Source organism: Aythya marila (assembly GCF_965140915.1).
Source record: "Aythya marila genome assembly, chromosome: 3".
Lineage (NCBI taxonomy): Eukaryota > Metazoa > Chordata > Aves > Anseriformes > Anatidae > Aythya > Aythya marila.
In genome coordinates, this window is record NC_139044.1 from 1670716 (window position 1) to 1685301 (window position 14586).

The 14586-nt window shown below is 37.9% G+C and overlaps 1 protein-coding gene across 4 annotated transcripts in view; it reads right to left on the minus strand.

The window, feature by feature from the left end:
- Window positions 1-14586, minus strand: part of TASP1 (taspase 1) — an 84182-nt gene that overhangs the window by 29987 nt on the left and 39609 nt on the right. For all 4 annotated transcript variants that reach the window (XR_014317183.1, XM_082756861.1, XM_082756859.1 and 1 more), the window contains exons 9-10: window positions 12522-12641; window positions 11594-11672 (exon numbers count right to left, since the gene is read on the minus strand). Coding sequence is in view for 3 of the 4 variants with exons in the window: in XM_082756861.1 (XP_082612987.1) it covers window positions 11594-11672; window positions 12522-12641 (199 nt within the window). In the remaining variant the exon portion in view is untranslated. The remainder of the gene's footprint in view (window positions 1-11593; window positions 11673-12521; window positions 12642-14586) is intronic.

The following is a 14586-nucleotide window of genomic DNA, read 5'->3' on the forward strand; positions in this document are numbered from 1 at the left end:
TCTGGTTCACTTGCTTAACTATCTCACGTTATGTTTAAATATGTCTTATTACACTTCACAGATTTTCACTAAACAATACTGAAATCAAACCAACAGGAAACTTGTTGTGATGAATTTTCAATTCTACATTAAAGTTGAAGTACGCTTGTTTTAGTAACTTTCCTGTAAACAGAGTCTGAATCATTTTATTATCCTCTCCCAGTTAAGATGATGACTTCTTTGGTAACCAGAAGCTCACGATATCTCAGAGACAAACGCTCTCCAACAAGACCAAAGCTTCCATAAGCCTTCATGAAAGAGTGAATCAAACGGAGATAGCTATCTGGAAAAATTTACTGGGTTAACTTAGTGCTTCTCAGTGAAGGAACTGTTTCATATAGTAAGTAAAGTATTTACCGAACAGTAATACTGTGCAAGCACCATGTGGCCTTTTTGTCTGTGGTTGCAGAAGCAATGGATATTCTATTTTGAGGAATAAATAAATCAAAAGGTAGATAAAGATTAGTATTTTTATGCAATTTTCTGGCCTCCTACATCAAGGGGAAGTAAATATGTTCAAAAACCAGATTCCTCAAGGCTCAAAAGGCACATAGCAGGAACAGGCTCCTATGACAAGGGAAGCAAAGAAGTATAGGGCACAACAGTCCCAGCTTTTATTTCACACTTAAACCAAATGGCTTGAGGAGATACAGAGTCTCAAATAAATAAATAAATAAAACCTGTCGAAACCTAACTGATCAAGTTACACCTTTTTAATGCAAAGTTCAGAAGTTTTCAGCCGTGTCTGAAAACCGCTTTAGCCCCGGAGACCATACAAAAAGCATCAGAACTGACTTTCAGAAATACAGGTCATCTTGGATCACATCAGAGAACAGTTTCTAATGCAGTGTTTCTTTCAAACTGTAAAGCTAACCAACAATGAAATATGACTTCCCTCCTCTGTGAGTATTTACACGTGCAGTTTCTGAGAATACCACTTTTCCTACTCAGACGCCCCTCGTTGAGTCATACAAGGTCTCCACAAGAACAATCTGAGAATCCACAGCCTCCTTTGTTTCCCATAGTGTTCTCTTTCGTCTGTTATAACTTAACATTTATGTATATATCAGTAGTTCTCTCCAGTTACTACGTCAGCCAAAAATAGCACAGAAAAACACAGAGCCCCCAAGATGCATTTTTCAAGCTCTGAGCACAGCAAGATGGTCCTTCCTGCACTCCCTGCCCCATGCACCAGATGTTGCTGATCAGTGAATCACAGATCAAGCAAACCAGAAGTACCTGTTACGTTGTACAGTGCTGTCCTGCAAGTGCGATGCATGCCATTTTGCAGGGGAATGAAAGACAGGAACCAATCATGGCAAGCTGTCAGTGTGCTGACACATGACAATAATTTTTCCATTGTCATCTGTAATTCTAACAGCAGGCAGATATTCTCTCTGCACAGCACAGGATGTCTTTGTTACAGAACGTCATGCACAAGACAAGAAATATCACAGAATCACAGAATTTCTAGGTTGGAAGAGACCTCAAGATCATCGAGTCCAACCTCTGACCTAACGCTAGCAGTCCCCACTAAACCATATCCCTAAGCTCTACATCTAAACGTCTTTTGAAGACTTCCAGGGATGGTGACTCCACCACTTCCCTGGGCAGCCTGTTCCAATGCCTCACAACCCTTTCAGTGAAGAAGTTCTTCCTAACATCTAACCTAAAACTCCCCTGGCTCAACTTAAGCCCATTCCCCCTCGTCCTGTCACCAGGCACGTGGGAGAACAGGCCAACCCCCACCTCGCTACAGCCTCCCTTGAGGTACCCATAGAGAGCGATAAGGTCGCCCCTGAGCCTCCTCTTCTCCAGGCTGAACAAGCCCAGCTCCCTCAGCCGCTCCTCGTAGGACTTGTTCTCCAGGCCCCTCACCAGCTTCGTCGCCCTTCTCTGCACCCGCTCAAGCACCTCCATGTCCTTCTTGTAGCGAGGGGCCCAAAACTGAACACAGTACATATATATATGTATGTATAAAACTGAACACAGTACATATATTAGGATTGCATACCTTAGCAGGCATAAATGTGAATGGTACACCTTATTGACCCATTTAAAGATTTAAGGTTTTTTTTATTATTATTATTATAGTCTATAAAGGTACATAGAAATACATACCTTGATTCACAATTCTAATGTTTTGTCAGTGATACGCCAGGTCATATTATTAATGAGCAAAGCTTAGCAAAATTAGGTTTTCTGGGTGTATTAGCATAATTACTAGTCATCACGTGTTAGAGCCAAGCTAAGGCTTTTACACTTCAATTACTATTTAGCTGCATGCATTTAATGGTTTTTCAGCTGTAAGTCTTTTTGAATGTTTCATTCTGTTTAGCTTGTCAGTGAACTACCCCAATGTAATTTAACAACATACTGCTGGATAGGTACGTACTGCAGCACAGCAGCTGTGGACACAATCCAGGTTTGTGAATGTGTCAGTTGCTGAACTGAGAAAACAAACAAGTCAGTAACATGAAAGGTAGAGCTTACAATTCCTAATGATCTTCAACAGTTAATTGCTCTATTCTGTAGTAATTTACTAGCTAGCCTACAAAAAATTCACAACAACCAAATTACTAATTTTTAAGGTTGCCAGTATCTTTGATTTTCAGCTATTAAATGACATACTATTGAGTATTATCTTGAAGAAAAGGTTAGAAATCTGAGCTATAACAGTTAAAGGAGCATGGCTAACCTTTTGTACCAAACAATAACTAGTGCTCCAGCTAATTTGTAGGTTATACAAATGTAAACTTGTTGTAGACTTTGGTTATTAATTTCTGCTTCATGTAAGAAATGATGGATTAAATTATGTTTTTTTTTTTCTTTCTATTATTTTTTCTCAACATAGGGACTTCTCAAGTAGATTTCAATGCTTAAAATAACCACAACAAGAGGGGAAAGAACCCAGCACACTATAAGCTGAACATCCCATACAAAGCGTGCTCTGCATCTTATAATGTCCTACCAATGGAACCAAGATGGCAAACGAAAGGAAGGCCTTCTGCAAAGCAAAGGCCTCTGAGCAGCGTGTCAGAAAGAAATTGTTTTTCTGCTTCTTTTGATGGGAGATGCTTTCAAGTCAGGAAATTAGAAACAGGTGTGCCAGAGGGCACATACACATCCATGCACCACACTGAAAAACACGCGTTTTCAATTTTCAGACATGAAAGAGACTCCTGTTGAATGGAAGGAGAAATGAAAATCTAGCTTTCTTTCTGCAAGCCATAAGCAGAGAGCTTATGTAGCTTTGACAAGCTGCCTGAGCCCGTCTGGCGATTGAAATGTACAGTACCTCAATGCAAAGTGTTGGAGCTTGTTTTAAAGGAGCACAAAATGGAAACTTGCATTACTCATATTCACCTAAGAATGGAAAAATTAATCTGGTTTACTCCACTGCCAAAATATGACTCTTCCCTTTTCAGAAGTTAAAGATAGAAATTACAGGTTATCTGTATTTTATTATCTATTTCATAAAGCAGAGACTGAACCTGGCCCTGTCAAGTTGTTTCAGTTTTGATGTTATTATTTTTAGTAGTGCCAAAAAAACAAGTATCAGTTCACAAGTTACAAATTACCACTCCTGCTTTATTTCCTGAAGTAGTTTCTTAGTAATGTCTAATGGAAACACAGCGAAACCTGTATTATAGCAACCTCTGGTCTATTAACAGCATCTCTAGAAAAATATGACTAAAAACTTACAAGGCAATGATGTTAAAAAATAAAATACAGTAAAGTAAATTACTTGGCTTGCAAGATACTGGTACAGTTAGTTACCTGTTAAAATAAAAATTCAAGAACATTTCAGATTCTAAACTCTAATTCTGAAAAGACAGAAAATGCTACAGTCTAGCATAATGCACTACAGTACTAAATTAAAACCTCTTAATTTTTAGCTTTTTGCACTTCTGTCAGCTGCTGCATCTTGCCTTCATACTAGCAAGATAAATTTTTTTAACTCACTTACCTGCTGCCAGGAAGAACACCTGCAAGCAAAATGCCATACAATTACTGAAGCATTGATCCTAGAGGGATCAATGGAGCACGTTCACGTAGACAGAAAACTCTTGGGTGATTTAACTTCAAAACTAGGAAATACCTACTAAGAAGATGCACACTGAATTTTCCCAAAAGGTTGTAACAGAAACTGTGGTTAAGTTTCAAAGACAACAAGAAATATCTAACATTGGGACAAACTTTATTTAACATTTATTTTCTAAGGAGCTCTATCATTCATCTTTAATTTTTTACCATGAGGAAAAAAAAAACAAACACACACTAAAACTAAAACTAAAAATCACTCCAAAGAGCAACTGATCAGGCTATTCTACAAATTTACAGATAGAAAAAAAAGGAAAAAAGAATAATTAAAAAAAAAGACTAAGTAGTTAAAAGTTGCAAAATTCTTGCAAAATTCATGAATACTTCACTTTCAATGAAAATTTTTCTGGAAAGTGCCAGATATCTTCAGGTATTAATAAACTGCTTGTTTCAATTATTATGAACAAGCATTTCAGATGCAGAAAAAGATAAAACAGAATGAAGAAAAAATGTAGTTCCATTAAACTGGATGCACATTTTATGTTTTATTTTACATTTAGTATATTTTGAAAGATGAAATTCAGTAAAACTGAAAAGGAAAGACACAAACTCATTTTTGCCTAGGCCTTCATCAGAAGGTTTGTTGTTACTGACCTCTTTGTGAAAATACTACACCAAACAACAAAGCTTTGGTCAGGTAAAACTTCCAAGGAGAGAAGCGAGTCAGTAGCTTCTAAAGTCATTAGCTACCTAAACACGTACGATCATTTGCTCCCGATGACAGAAAAATGCTTAAGACAAAAACAGAATTCATGTGGATGCAGTCTCGATTTAATTTTCTATCTTTGCATCCAGGTCATGCCATTTGGGCCAGGTACGGCAGGCAGACCAGGACTGACACTTTTCAGAGGAGGCAGTGCTGTGCTGCCTGCCTGGCTGCTGCCCCAGGTTATTAACACGCTGCTCTGTGAGCAGTGGGCCTTCTGCAGGAGAGTACTACTTTTCAAAAAGGCAGTGCAACTTCATTCTTAAGATATATTATTACATTAAGTCCAGTTAAAATTTCAAAGGGCAATAAGCACCCTATGGCTGTTGAATCCATCCAGTTCCGCTTCAAAAAATTAAAAAGAAAAAAAAAAACAACACCTTTCTAAAGGTCATTCAAGGAAGCATTCTGATTATTTCCTGGACTGGACAACCCCCTCAGCTTTGAGCACCATGGTAGCGTGTTTCGTTGACTGCCTCGTAGCGCTACCACTTCCACAAATCATCTCTGCCTGTTGCTTCCTCCCTCTTCACACGGCCTTGCGGTGATAGTACGTCAGTTCAGACACCACATGCTACAGCACTGAAGCCTCCAAAAGGCATCTGGAGACAAAGTCTGAACTCTTGACAGAAGCATTGACTTCAGAGGTAAATGCTGATCTGTCTGGAGACAGACCCTTCTTCTGCAGCCCTCTGTTCAACTGGCACAATGACATAACTCTTCTCCATACGCAGCTGCTTCATCTGCGATGCATTAAATTACCTATTATTCCCCAAACCTTACAAGAGCAGACTGATTTTGAGAGACAACACACCTCTCTACAAAGGGATTAGCTGTACCACAATCACTATCTCACACGATGTAGCTTAAACAACCCATGCAAGATCCAAGATTTGCCCGTGAAATTACTGTGGGCCTTTGGCCAAAGGAGGGCACAGGTCAGGCAGACCGACCGCACCTGCCCCAATACTGGCAGCCACTCCTGCTCTCAGTGCATGGTACCTCAAAACCAAACATCATAAGTCAATTTATGGGTATTAAAGCTTCTGTGAGAGGCATTTCCTCCACACACTTGCAGATGAATCTATGGTTCCTGTTGGAAATGAGGTTTCAAGTAACAATCTATGGTTCAGCAACTTCCATAAGCAGAAAGAAAGATGCTGGCTATGGCATAGCTCAACAACTGATTTACCAAGCACAAGCCACCTACTCTGCACAGGAGGCATTTCCCATTCCATATTACTTGCTCTGTTCTCCAGCAGAATCATCCATAAGGTACACGATGGACTTGAAAGGAGAACAAAACTGAACAAAAATAAAAGTTTGAGCAGGAAGAGACAGTGGAAGGAAGAGTGAATATGCTCATTTCTCACTGATGATAATTTTGAAAAGAAGAGAACATGGGCAGCTCTAACTTGTATGAACAGAGGTTTGGGAGGCCACAACTGATGAACTTATTTGTCAAGTAAATTCAATGTATCCAAGAGCAATTTCACAATCTTGAATTGTATTCGCGAAAACCAAGCCAAACCCAAAACTTAGGGAAAAAGGATTAGCTTTACATCATTACATGGCCCCATGGCTGTTGGGGCTGGCAAAGGTACACACACCAGCCAACTCAACCCACTGTGAAACAACTCTCCTAATTTCTTGTTTTATCAATCCGTACGGATATCAATCTGATGGGAGGGAATGAAGGTGAGTGAGCCAGACTTGTCTCAGGGGAGCCCAATGACAGGACAAGAGGCAACGGCCACAAATTAAGAGACGTGAAATTCAATCTGAACACAAGCAAAATCTTTACTATGAGGGTGGTCAAACACTACAGCAGGTTGCCCAGAGAGCTCTGCGATCTCTGTCTGTGGATATAGTAAAAACCCAACTGGACACCAGTCCTGGCAACCTGTTCCAGCTGACCCTGCTTCAGCAAGGGCTGGACTACATGACCTCAGGTTCCTTCCTACCTAAGCAGTTCTGTAATACTTCACAATATAAAATGTGCTATTTTTCACTTTACTGAATGATGCATCAAAAGAAAAATATATCCAAATCACCTTTTGAAGTATCTTAACATAATCCCTAAAATGCATTTATGAGCACAGAGGCCACTCTCAGTGTCTATGAGAACTTCTACCAGACTAATCCTCACCTGCATCTCAGTTTGGGTCCAGAAACCTGACATCCCTGCTACTTTCTCAATAAAATGTAACTTCAGGCTCAATCCAATTATATTCATTAATATGTTTACTTCTTCTGAAATAATACAATATATTTAAAAATTCTACTCTCCTCTTTCTTTAGGATTATAAACCATAATAAGGTCCCATTTAAATTCTCCTTAGAATTCTTCAACATTCATGTATCAAACATGCTCCTCAAATGGATTCTCCTAAATGTCAGAGACTTTTCAGCTTTGAGTTACAGAATTTCTGCATTTTCTTAATAACCAAGACCTTCAGTCCATCTTCAGAAATGAAGTACCAAAGGGCTTGGCTTGCTGGTTTCATTGGCTGCTCCATGCACACAAAGCACACCAGCCACGCATGAAGAATGGGTAGGGATGATTTCTACTAGCTGCTGTTGTAAAGATGTTAAAAAGTTCATAATTCTCCATTTATTTCCACTCAAAAATTCCACTTACATTTGTGTTTTCAAAGCCTCCTCCATTAGCTGTTACTGTAGATTTTATATCTAAGGCTCTGTATCTCCAAAAAAGAATTATTACTTTCCAACTTATCTCCCAGGAAAAACACAACCTACCTCTTCTTGGCACAGTTAGTAGACCACTATCCACAACCATCATGGATGTCCCAGCTGGGAGAGATTGAAGTCACACTTGATATTATTTTGAATGACAAAAATATGCACGATGTCTTTAATTCATATTGCATTCAGGAAAAAATAGGAAATGTTTTCTTAAAGTACAGCCAAAAGGCAGACAATTGTTTCTCCTGTGGTCGGATTTTGTTCACGAATATTTTCCTGCCAAGTAATACCCATCTTCCTGTGTTTATATTCATATACCAACAAAAAATATTTATTAAAGAGTTTCAAGTGACCTTCAGAGTGTGCCTTTGGCTTTTGGAGTGGCTGGGTGCTTAAAAGGGGAGGCTGTTCTATGTGTGCACATACAAGTGTGTGCATGTCTGTGTGTGCACAGGCACAAATGCACATGTGAGCTCTTAAAGGCAAAAACTGTGGTTTTATACCACTCCAAACCAAAAAAGGGTTTAGCTTCTACTTATCTTTATGCTAAATAAAGGCCATTGGCAATGCCTATCTTATTTAGCATGCTTTCACTCAATCTCTACCATCATTCTTGCATGGAATGGCTCTTGCATTCTGTTGTTAGGTGCCACAGTTAAGGTTGCACAGGTATCTTAGCTATGTCTGTAACAGCAACATTCTCTGAATTTCTTGAATTTTAATACTGGTTTTGAGATACTTACAGCATTCCTGTAATGTTTATCCTTAAGCTACCAGAAGTCCCTAAACCATGTTTTGTTCATTGTTGTTTTTTTTTTTTTTTCAGAAAAAAAATGTAAATTGTAACATAATTCAAAGTTCCTGCTTTAAAATGTCTTCCCAAAAAATGACGCAGAACTCAGAAAGATTGTACTTGTTTAACATAGAAATTGAGTTTCAGACTAACAGCTACAAAACAGACCTTGAATTCAAGGCCCTTTACATTCAAAGTCATTCCTAAATCCCAAAGTCTCCCCATTCCTGTCATCATCTTTTGATTTCAGTTGTTCCACCCCCTGTTAAACTATATCCATACGAGTTTTACAATATCCTGTGTATTATAAACCATGAAGTATCTTTTGAAAAGTCAAAAAAAAAAAAAAAAGCCAAAAGACTAAACAAGGCCAAGAGAGTGTTAGAGGTAAGAAAATACCATTCAACAAGTTGAAGTCATGCCCAAACAAGTTCAGAACCACCATCTTTGGCATATCCAATGTAAAATCATGATAAAAATGGCCCAAATATTTGAGAAACAACTTGCTAAAGGCATAACAACTAATACTAAATCCTTTTTGAACACATCAAAAGCAGGAAGCCAGCCAGCATCCACAGGGCCAACAGACAATCAAGACGTAAAAGCATGTCTTCAAAAAATACACGTCCATTAAAAAAACCTACATGAATTTGGAAGTACTTTTAATGAAGTAGTCTTATGGCAACCCCTTTCTTCCCTTTTATGAGAAAAGCAGTGAAAGATACGTCTCAAGCTGAAGCTTCGAAAGAAGGATTTTAGAACAAAATTAATAAAAATCCGAGTACATAAACAACTGAATTATTAACTGTGGCATTTGAACTGACATTTCTTTTTCCAAGAAAGCTTCTACACAGTTCAGTCGTCACAGTAAGAAAAACATTCCCATCAAGGATTAAATGACTGAGCTTCCAAACACAAGTAAGAAATCTTTAGCAAGTCATTTGACCTATTAAAAAGAAAGGTATCTCCAGCTTGTAAAGCCCCAATGTCGCAGATCACTAGAAGGTTACAAAACAGAGTGGGAGTGCCAGTCCTAGTCCAGTACATTTCCTTGCAGACCTGCAACCACCCTCTGTTCGAAACTGGACACCAAACTGTTTGGAGCTCTAGTTTGACCCAGTATGTCCATTCCTATGTTCCTGCCAATTCTGAATGGATTGTGACATACAAATGTTTGTATTCTGTATACTTTGAATTACTATTCCAGACTGCTTTCCCTACTCCTGAGATTTTCCCCACCTTGTTCAATCTTTTTCTTATCACAGCCTCCAAAATCCAAAGACATGGATCTTAAAATATTTTACAAACACTGGCTCTTAAAAATTGCTTGCAGAAAGCCAATGCCAAAAAATATCCCTTCTCAACATTGAATATAAAGGCCGATTCAACCACCTCTCAAGGCTCAAATTTTTATCCCTAGCTATCACTGAAAAATAATCTCTGGCTATCTAGAAAACAAATTTGTTTACAAGATAAAACATTGAGCTTCTGAAAATGGAAAAAAGAATGGTATTGATTACAGAGGAGTTCGCACTTCCTGTAAACATTTCTATCTTCCACTCTTTCTCTTGCTCTCTCTCTCACACACACAAACTTTAAAGGAAAGCCAGAAACAAGAGTTTAATTAAACACCACTAGTCTGAATTTCAAATCACCGAATAAACAGATGGCCATGCTTCATAGACCGCCAGCAGTCTATTTCAATTAACTGCAATTGGTATTAATATAACGCCATGGAAGCTAGGAGACGTGAACCAAAGAAATACATTTATATATGTGTGTGTGTGAGGGTTATAAATAGTGTAACATTAAAGTATTTACCATTATATAAAATTAGTACCAGCATAAAAGAAAGGAGACTTCTGTTTAAGGCCATCATTAAACCCAGTCAATCTCCTTTAAGTATATCAGGCTGTTTGTCTGTACTTATACAGACTTCGAATCCAGCTGACTTTGTAAAGAACAGTTTTAACAAATTCAATAAAGGTGTCCTTCTCAGCTTCTCCACAATCTCCAATATTGGCCTTATGCTCACCACTTACTATGGTCACCAACTCTACAATATTTAAATATATTTGCTTACACAAGTAGGCATTTTTTTTAAACTAAAATCAATATGGTGTTTCTTGCGCAGAGATGTCTTCCAACACTTCTGCATTTAGTATCGTAGATTTTGCATCCTGACAAGTACTTTTTCTGTTTAATACTGCTCATACAACCAGGATCAATCATAAGATGAAATTCAGTTCTTACAACAGCTTTTACTTTTTATTTTATTTTTTAATTTTACTTGCAACTCCTGCATAACTTCATCTTAAAACTTTTGTGTTCTAAATATTTACCTGGTATTTAATACAATACAATTATCTTTTCTGACACGTCAGAAATATCTTGGGTTACATTCTCCAGTCTTACGTAGTGTTATGAGCTATTACCCTAATTATCTACTCTTTTGTTATTTTTCTTTTGTTACTATTCCTCCTGTCCTGTTAAATTTAGTAAATCTGTTGTTAAACTTGTTTTTACAATTGTTGTCTCCAGTGCTCAGCATTCCAGCCAATAGAACAGCTCAGTGTGACAGCAGACTGGAAGGCATAATATGAACAAAATACTTTTGCGTGTCCAGGACCCTGAGATTTCCAAATGGAAGTGAAGCCACCCTAATTTTTCTGATGTTACACTCACAATTTCTGAATAAATGTTTTCCAAGACATACGGTCTAGTCATTTGTTTTTGCCTTTTCCTCTTCCATTTAAGAGGAAACGAGAGCTTTGTGAAAAACAAAATGACTTAAATATTCCTTTAAAATAATATGTAACACTTTTGGAGGGAAAAGTGCAATTTGTAGCATTTTTGTATGCCAGGTACCCTCTTATGTTAAGGACCTTCAAATTCCCTTAGTCCTCTACAGAAGGCTTAGAGTTAGAGATGCATTTTGTTTAAAACAGTATTAGACTTCTAAAAACAGTTCTTTACAGGACAATAGATCTATTAATACATAACAGATAGAATATATCCTTTCAGTGCAATAAAAGTTCAAGTGGATTAATTTACGGATTTAAAGACAATACTAGCGTATATATGTGTGTGTGTGTGTGTGTAAATACAGTGATACAAATATAGAACGCATTATGGAAATAATGATAATATTTTAATTCGTCATTTATATTAAAACTCTTTTGGATTTGTAAATAAATTACATAGAGATAGCAACATTTTGAAATATTTATAAAAGTAGCAAATACCTGAAGTACTCACAGCAGTGGAGTAAGGTGTATGAGCTCCTGTATTTTCAGCCCAGCAGCCACAGCCATAAAGAGCTGCCTGTGGAAAGAAACACAGCTTTCATAAATTTAAATACCCAAGCTATTGGGTTGTTTCAATCCCTTAAAAAACAAACAAACAAAAAGGACAAAAAAAGGAACCTGAGAAAAATCCAAGTATTAATACAACAGATCAGAAAATCATAACAGTTAAAATAAAAATTCCAATCCATTTTGGTGTATTTTCCAATACCACTTTTCAGAACTGAGTGATTATCTCTAGAGGTATAGTATTCTAACCTAACCTTAGAAAAAATTAAGTATAAATATCAAAACAAAATAACGCCAACTGTTCCCTTTCATATAAAGTCCCTTTCATTCTCCTATTCCAAAAGGAAATCTTTAATATGTTTTGAAAGAGACAGATGACAGTGGCAAAAGTACACCAAAAATACACCTCTGCAGCAGAGTATGGCATTATTTCTGATGCATTTCAAAACTCCCTTGTTTAATAACAATAAAGAATGCCTATAACTGATTTGTTCTTTTAATACCATTGTCACTTCTACCAATTCATAAGATTATTTAAAAATTGAATAGCTAGGACAACTTCCCTAAATATTGATAAAAATCCTATTTAAAAACACTTCAAGTATTTGAGAGTCCTTGTAGTAAGCAAGAGGTATTTAAGGCTGAAAATTAAATATTACGAGCTCTGGCAAAAGGTAAACTAAAGAAAAAGTTCTTACCTATCAATGTCTTATAACACTGATGCAGTACACTAAAAACAAAACTTACATTCCAAGGCAGTGATAATACCTTCAGAGTTTAATGGGAAAGGGAGGGAGAACATCAGTTTGCTACCACAGCTCTACTGAACAGGCATTCCCAAGTGAAAACATATTATCACCTGACCGACTCTTCCAGGATGCTTTAGTGCTAAACCTCCACTGGAGACAGCAGCAGCGACATTTCCTTCTTGGTCAACAACAACTGCACCAACTGTATCCAATGTTCCTGAGTCGTTCTCCTGCAGCATACACAAACAGAAATAACTACTAAAATAGCAAATTAAAGTCAGGTTATGCTGTTTAGGAGTGTGCAAACTAACGTGCACAGAACCAAGTGGCAGATCCATCGACAAAACTGATTTGTTATCATGCATATTGTACTGGTAGTGCTGCCATGAATCTTCCCAAAATGTTCTCTTGCCTCAGACAAGACCTGAAGAAAGCTTCTCTGGAAACAAGAAGGAAATAAGTATCTCACAACTCATCCAATGCTTAGATTACCTGCCTTTATTCACAAAAGCACCAAAAATCCTTTTATGCTAGTGATGCACACTTGTCCACTAAGAAGTGAATCAGGAATTCATTCCAAAGATACCGTATCAAAAGACCTCTCCCAAAAGCTTTGAGGTGGCATTTTCAGAGACTTCTGATCTTTAAAACTATATACGATTTTAAAAAAGACACACACACACAACCAAATCAAAAGAAAACAGAATTCACAAGCAGCAATTTACCACATAAAGAGAAAATTCAAATATTCTGAGCAAGACAGGAAATTCCCCCCCCCCCCCAGACAGATTCTTTCTGCCACGTTTATTCTTATTTTAGCAATCTCCAGTGGCATCCTGGTTGAAACAAATTACCCTCCACTCCCTCTGGATTGCTCAAAACGTCTCCTTACTTCCATCACTTCCAAGGCACATTTCCTCCCCTAAAAGCGGGGGTCTTTCAGCATCTATTCCTGATGCAAGCTCTCTGCCTACTGTCTCACAAACACTTCAGCTCTCACCTCTCACCCTCCAATCTCCCCTTCCTTCCCCTGTTTCCTTAACACACTCCTCAGTCACTCTATCAGAAAGAGCAGTTTTCCCCTCTGCCTAAGCTTCCCATAGATTCCCCTCTCTGCCCAACCCATTGCAAGGCACTCTGACTTCATGCCCAGCTGCACACTTTTAATAGGACACAGCATACAGTATGCATAAAAGAAAATGAATAAACAACACTGATACATCATCCATCACACACACCGAAGATGAACACTGCTTCTGCACAAGCCCTCAACCCATGAACTAATCGTTCTTTCCTCTCTAGAAATCGACCTGCTTTAAAAAATAATGTAAAGTGAAGTAAAAATAAAACTCATTCAAGCAAATAAACCCTGTTAAGCTATATTTTTTTCATATAAACATGTTTTTTTCTGGACTAGAACCCAGGTGAAAAAGCAAGCTAAAAAAATCTATATCCAATTATTCAACTTCAAATCATCCAGCTCCCATCATCAATGAAAATTTACTTGGGCAAACAGAGTCACTTATCAAGCAGAATCCCTATGAGACTCATGCTCGTGATACTCTGGCCACATTTCGCATAGATATAACGCCTTCAAACTAGCTGTTAGGAACAATTTCTTTACTCTGAGCATGCTGAAACACTGGGACAGGCTTCCTAGAGAGGTGGTTGATGCCCCAAGCCTGTCAGTGTTCAAGAGACATTCGGACAATGCCTTTAACGATACGCTTAAGTTTTGGTCAGCCCTGAAGTGGTCAGGCAGCTGGACTAAATCATCTCTGGAGGCCCCTTCCAACTGAAATATTCTAATTGAGTTACTATTGCACCAGTCTTGAAATGAAATACATATAATGCAATACAAGTGTTCTACAGTATTTTTCGTGCAACTGGAACCCCTAAGCAGGAGTGTCATCCTCAGCTTTAACCCAGGACAACAGTAAGCTTCCTCTCTTGAACTACACACCTGAACAAGTTGTGCACGCAGGAGCTGGCCATATTCAATATTAAAACAGATGGATGCCCTAAAAGCAAAGCAGAATAACTGAAAAGAGAAGAAGAGGTGAAAAATTACAGATCCTAATTCAGATATTATTAACCCAATTAGAACACTACTCAGTGGATTGCAAAGATACTGCACAGTGGAGCAGGCTGCTCACTGGAGGTGCAGACTCCCAG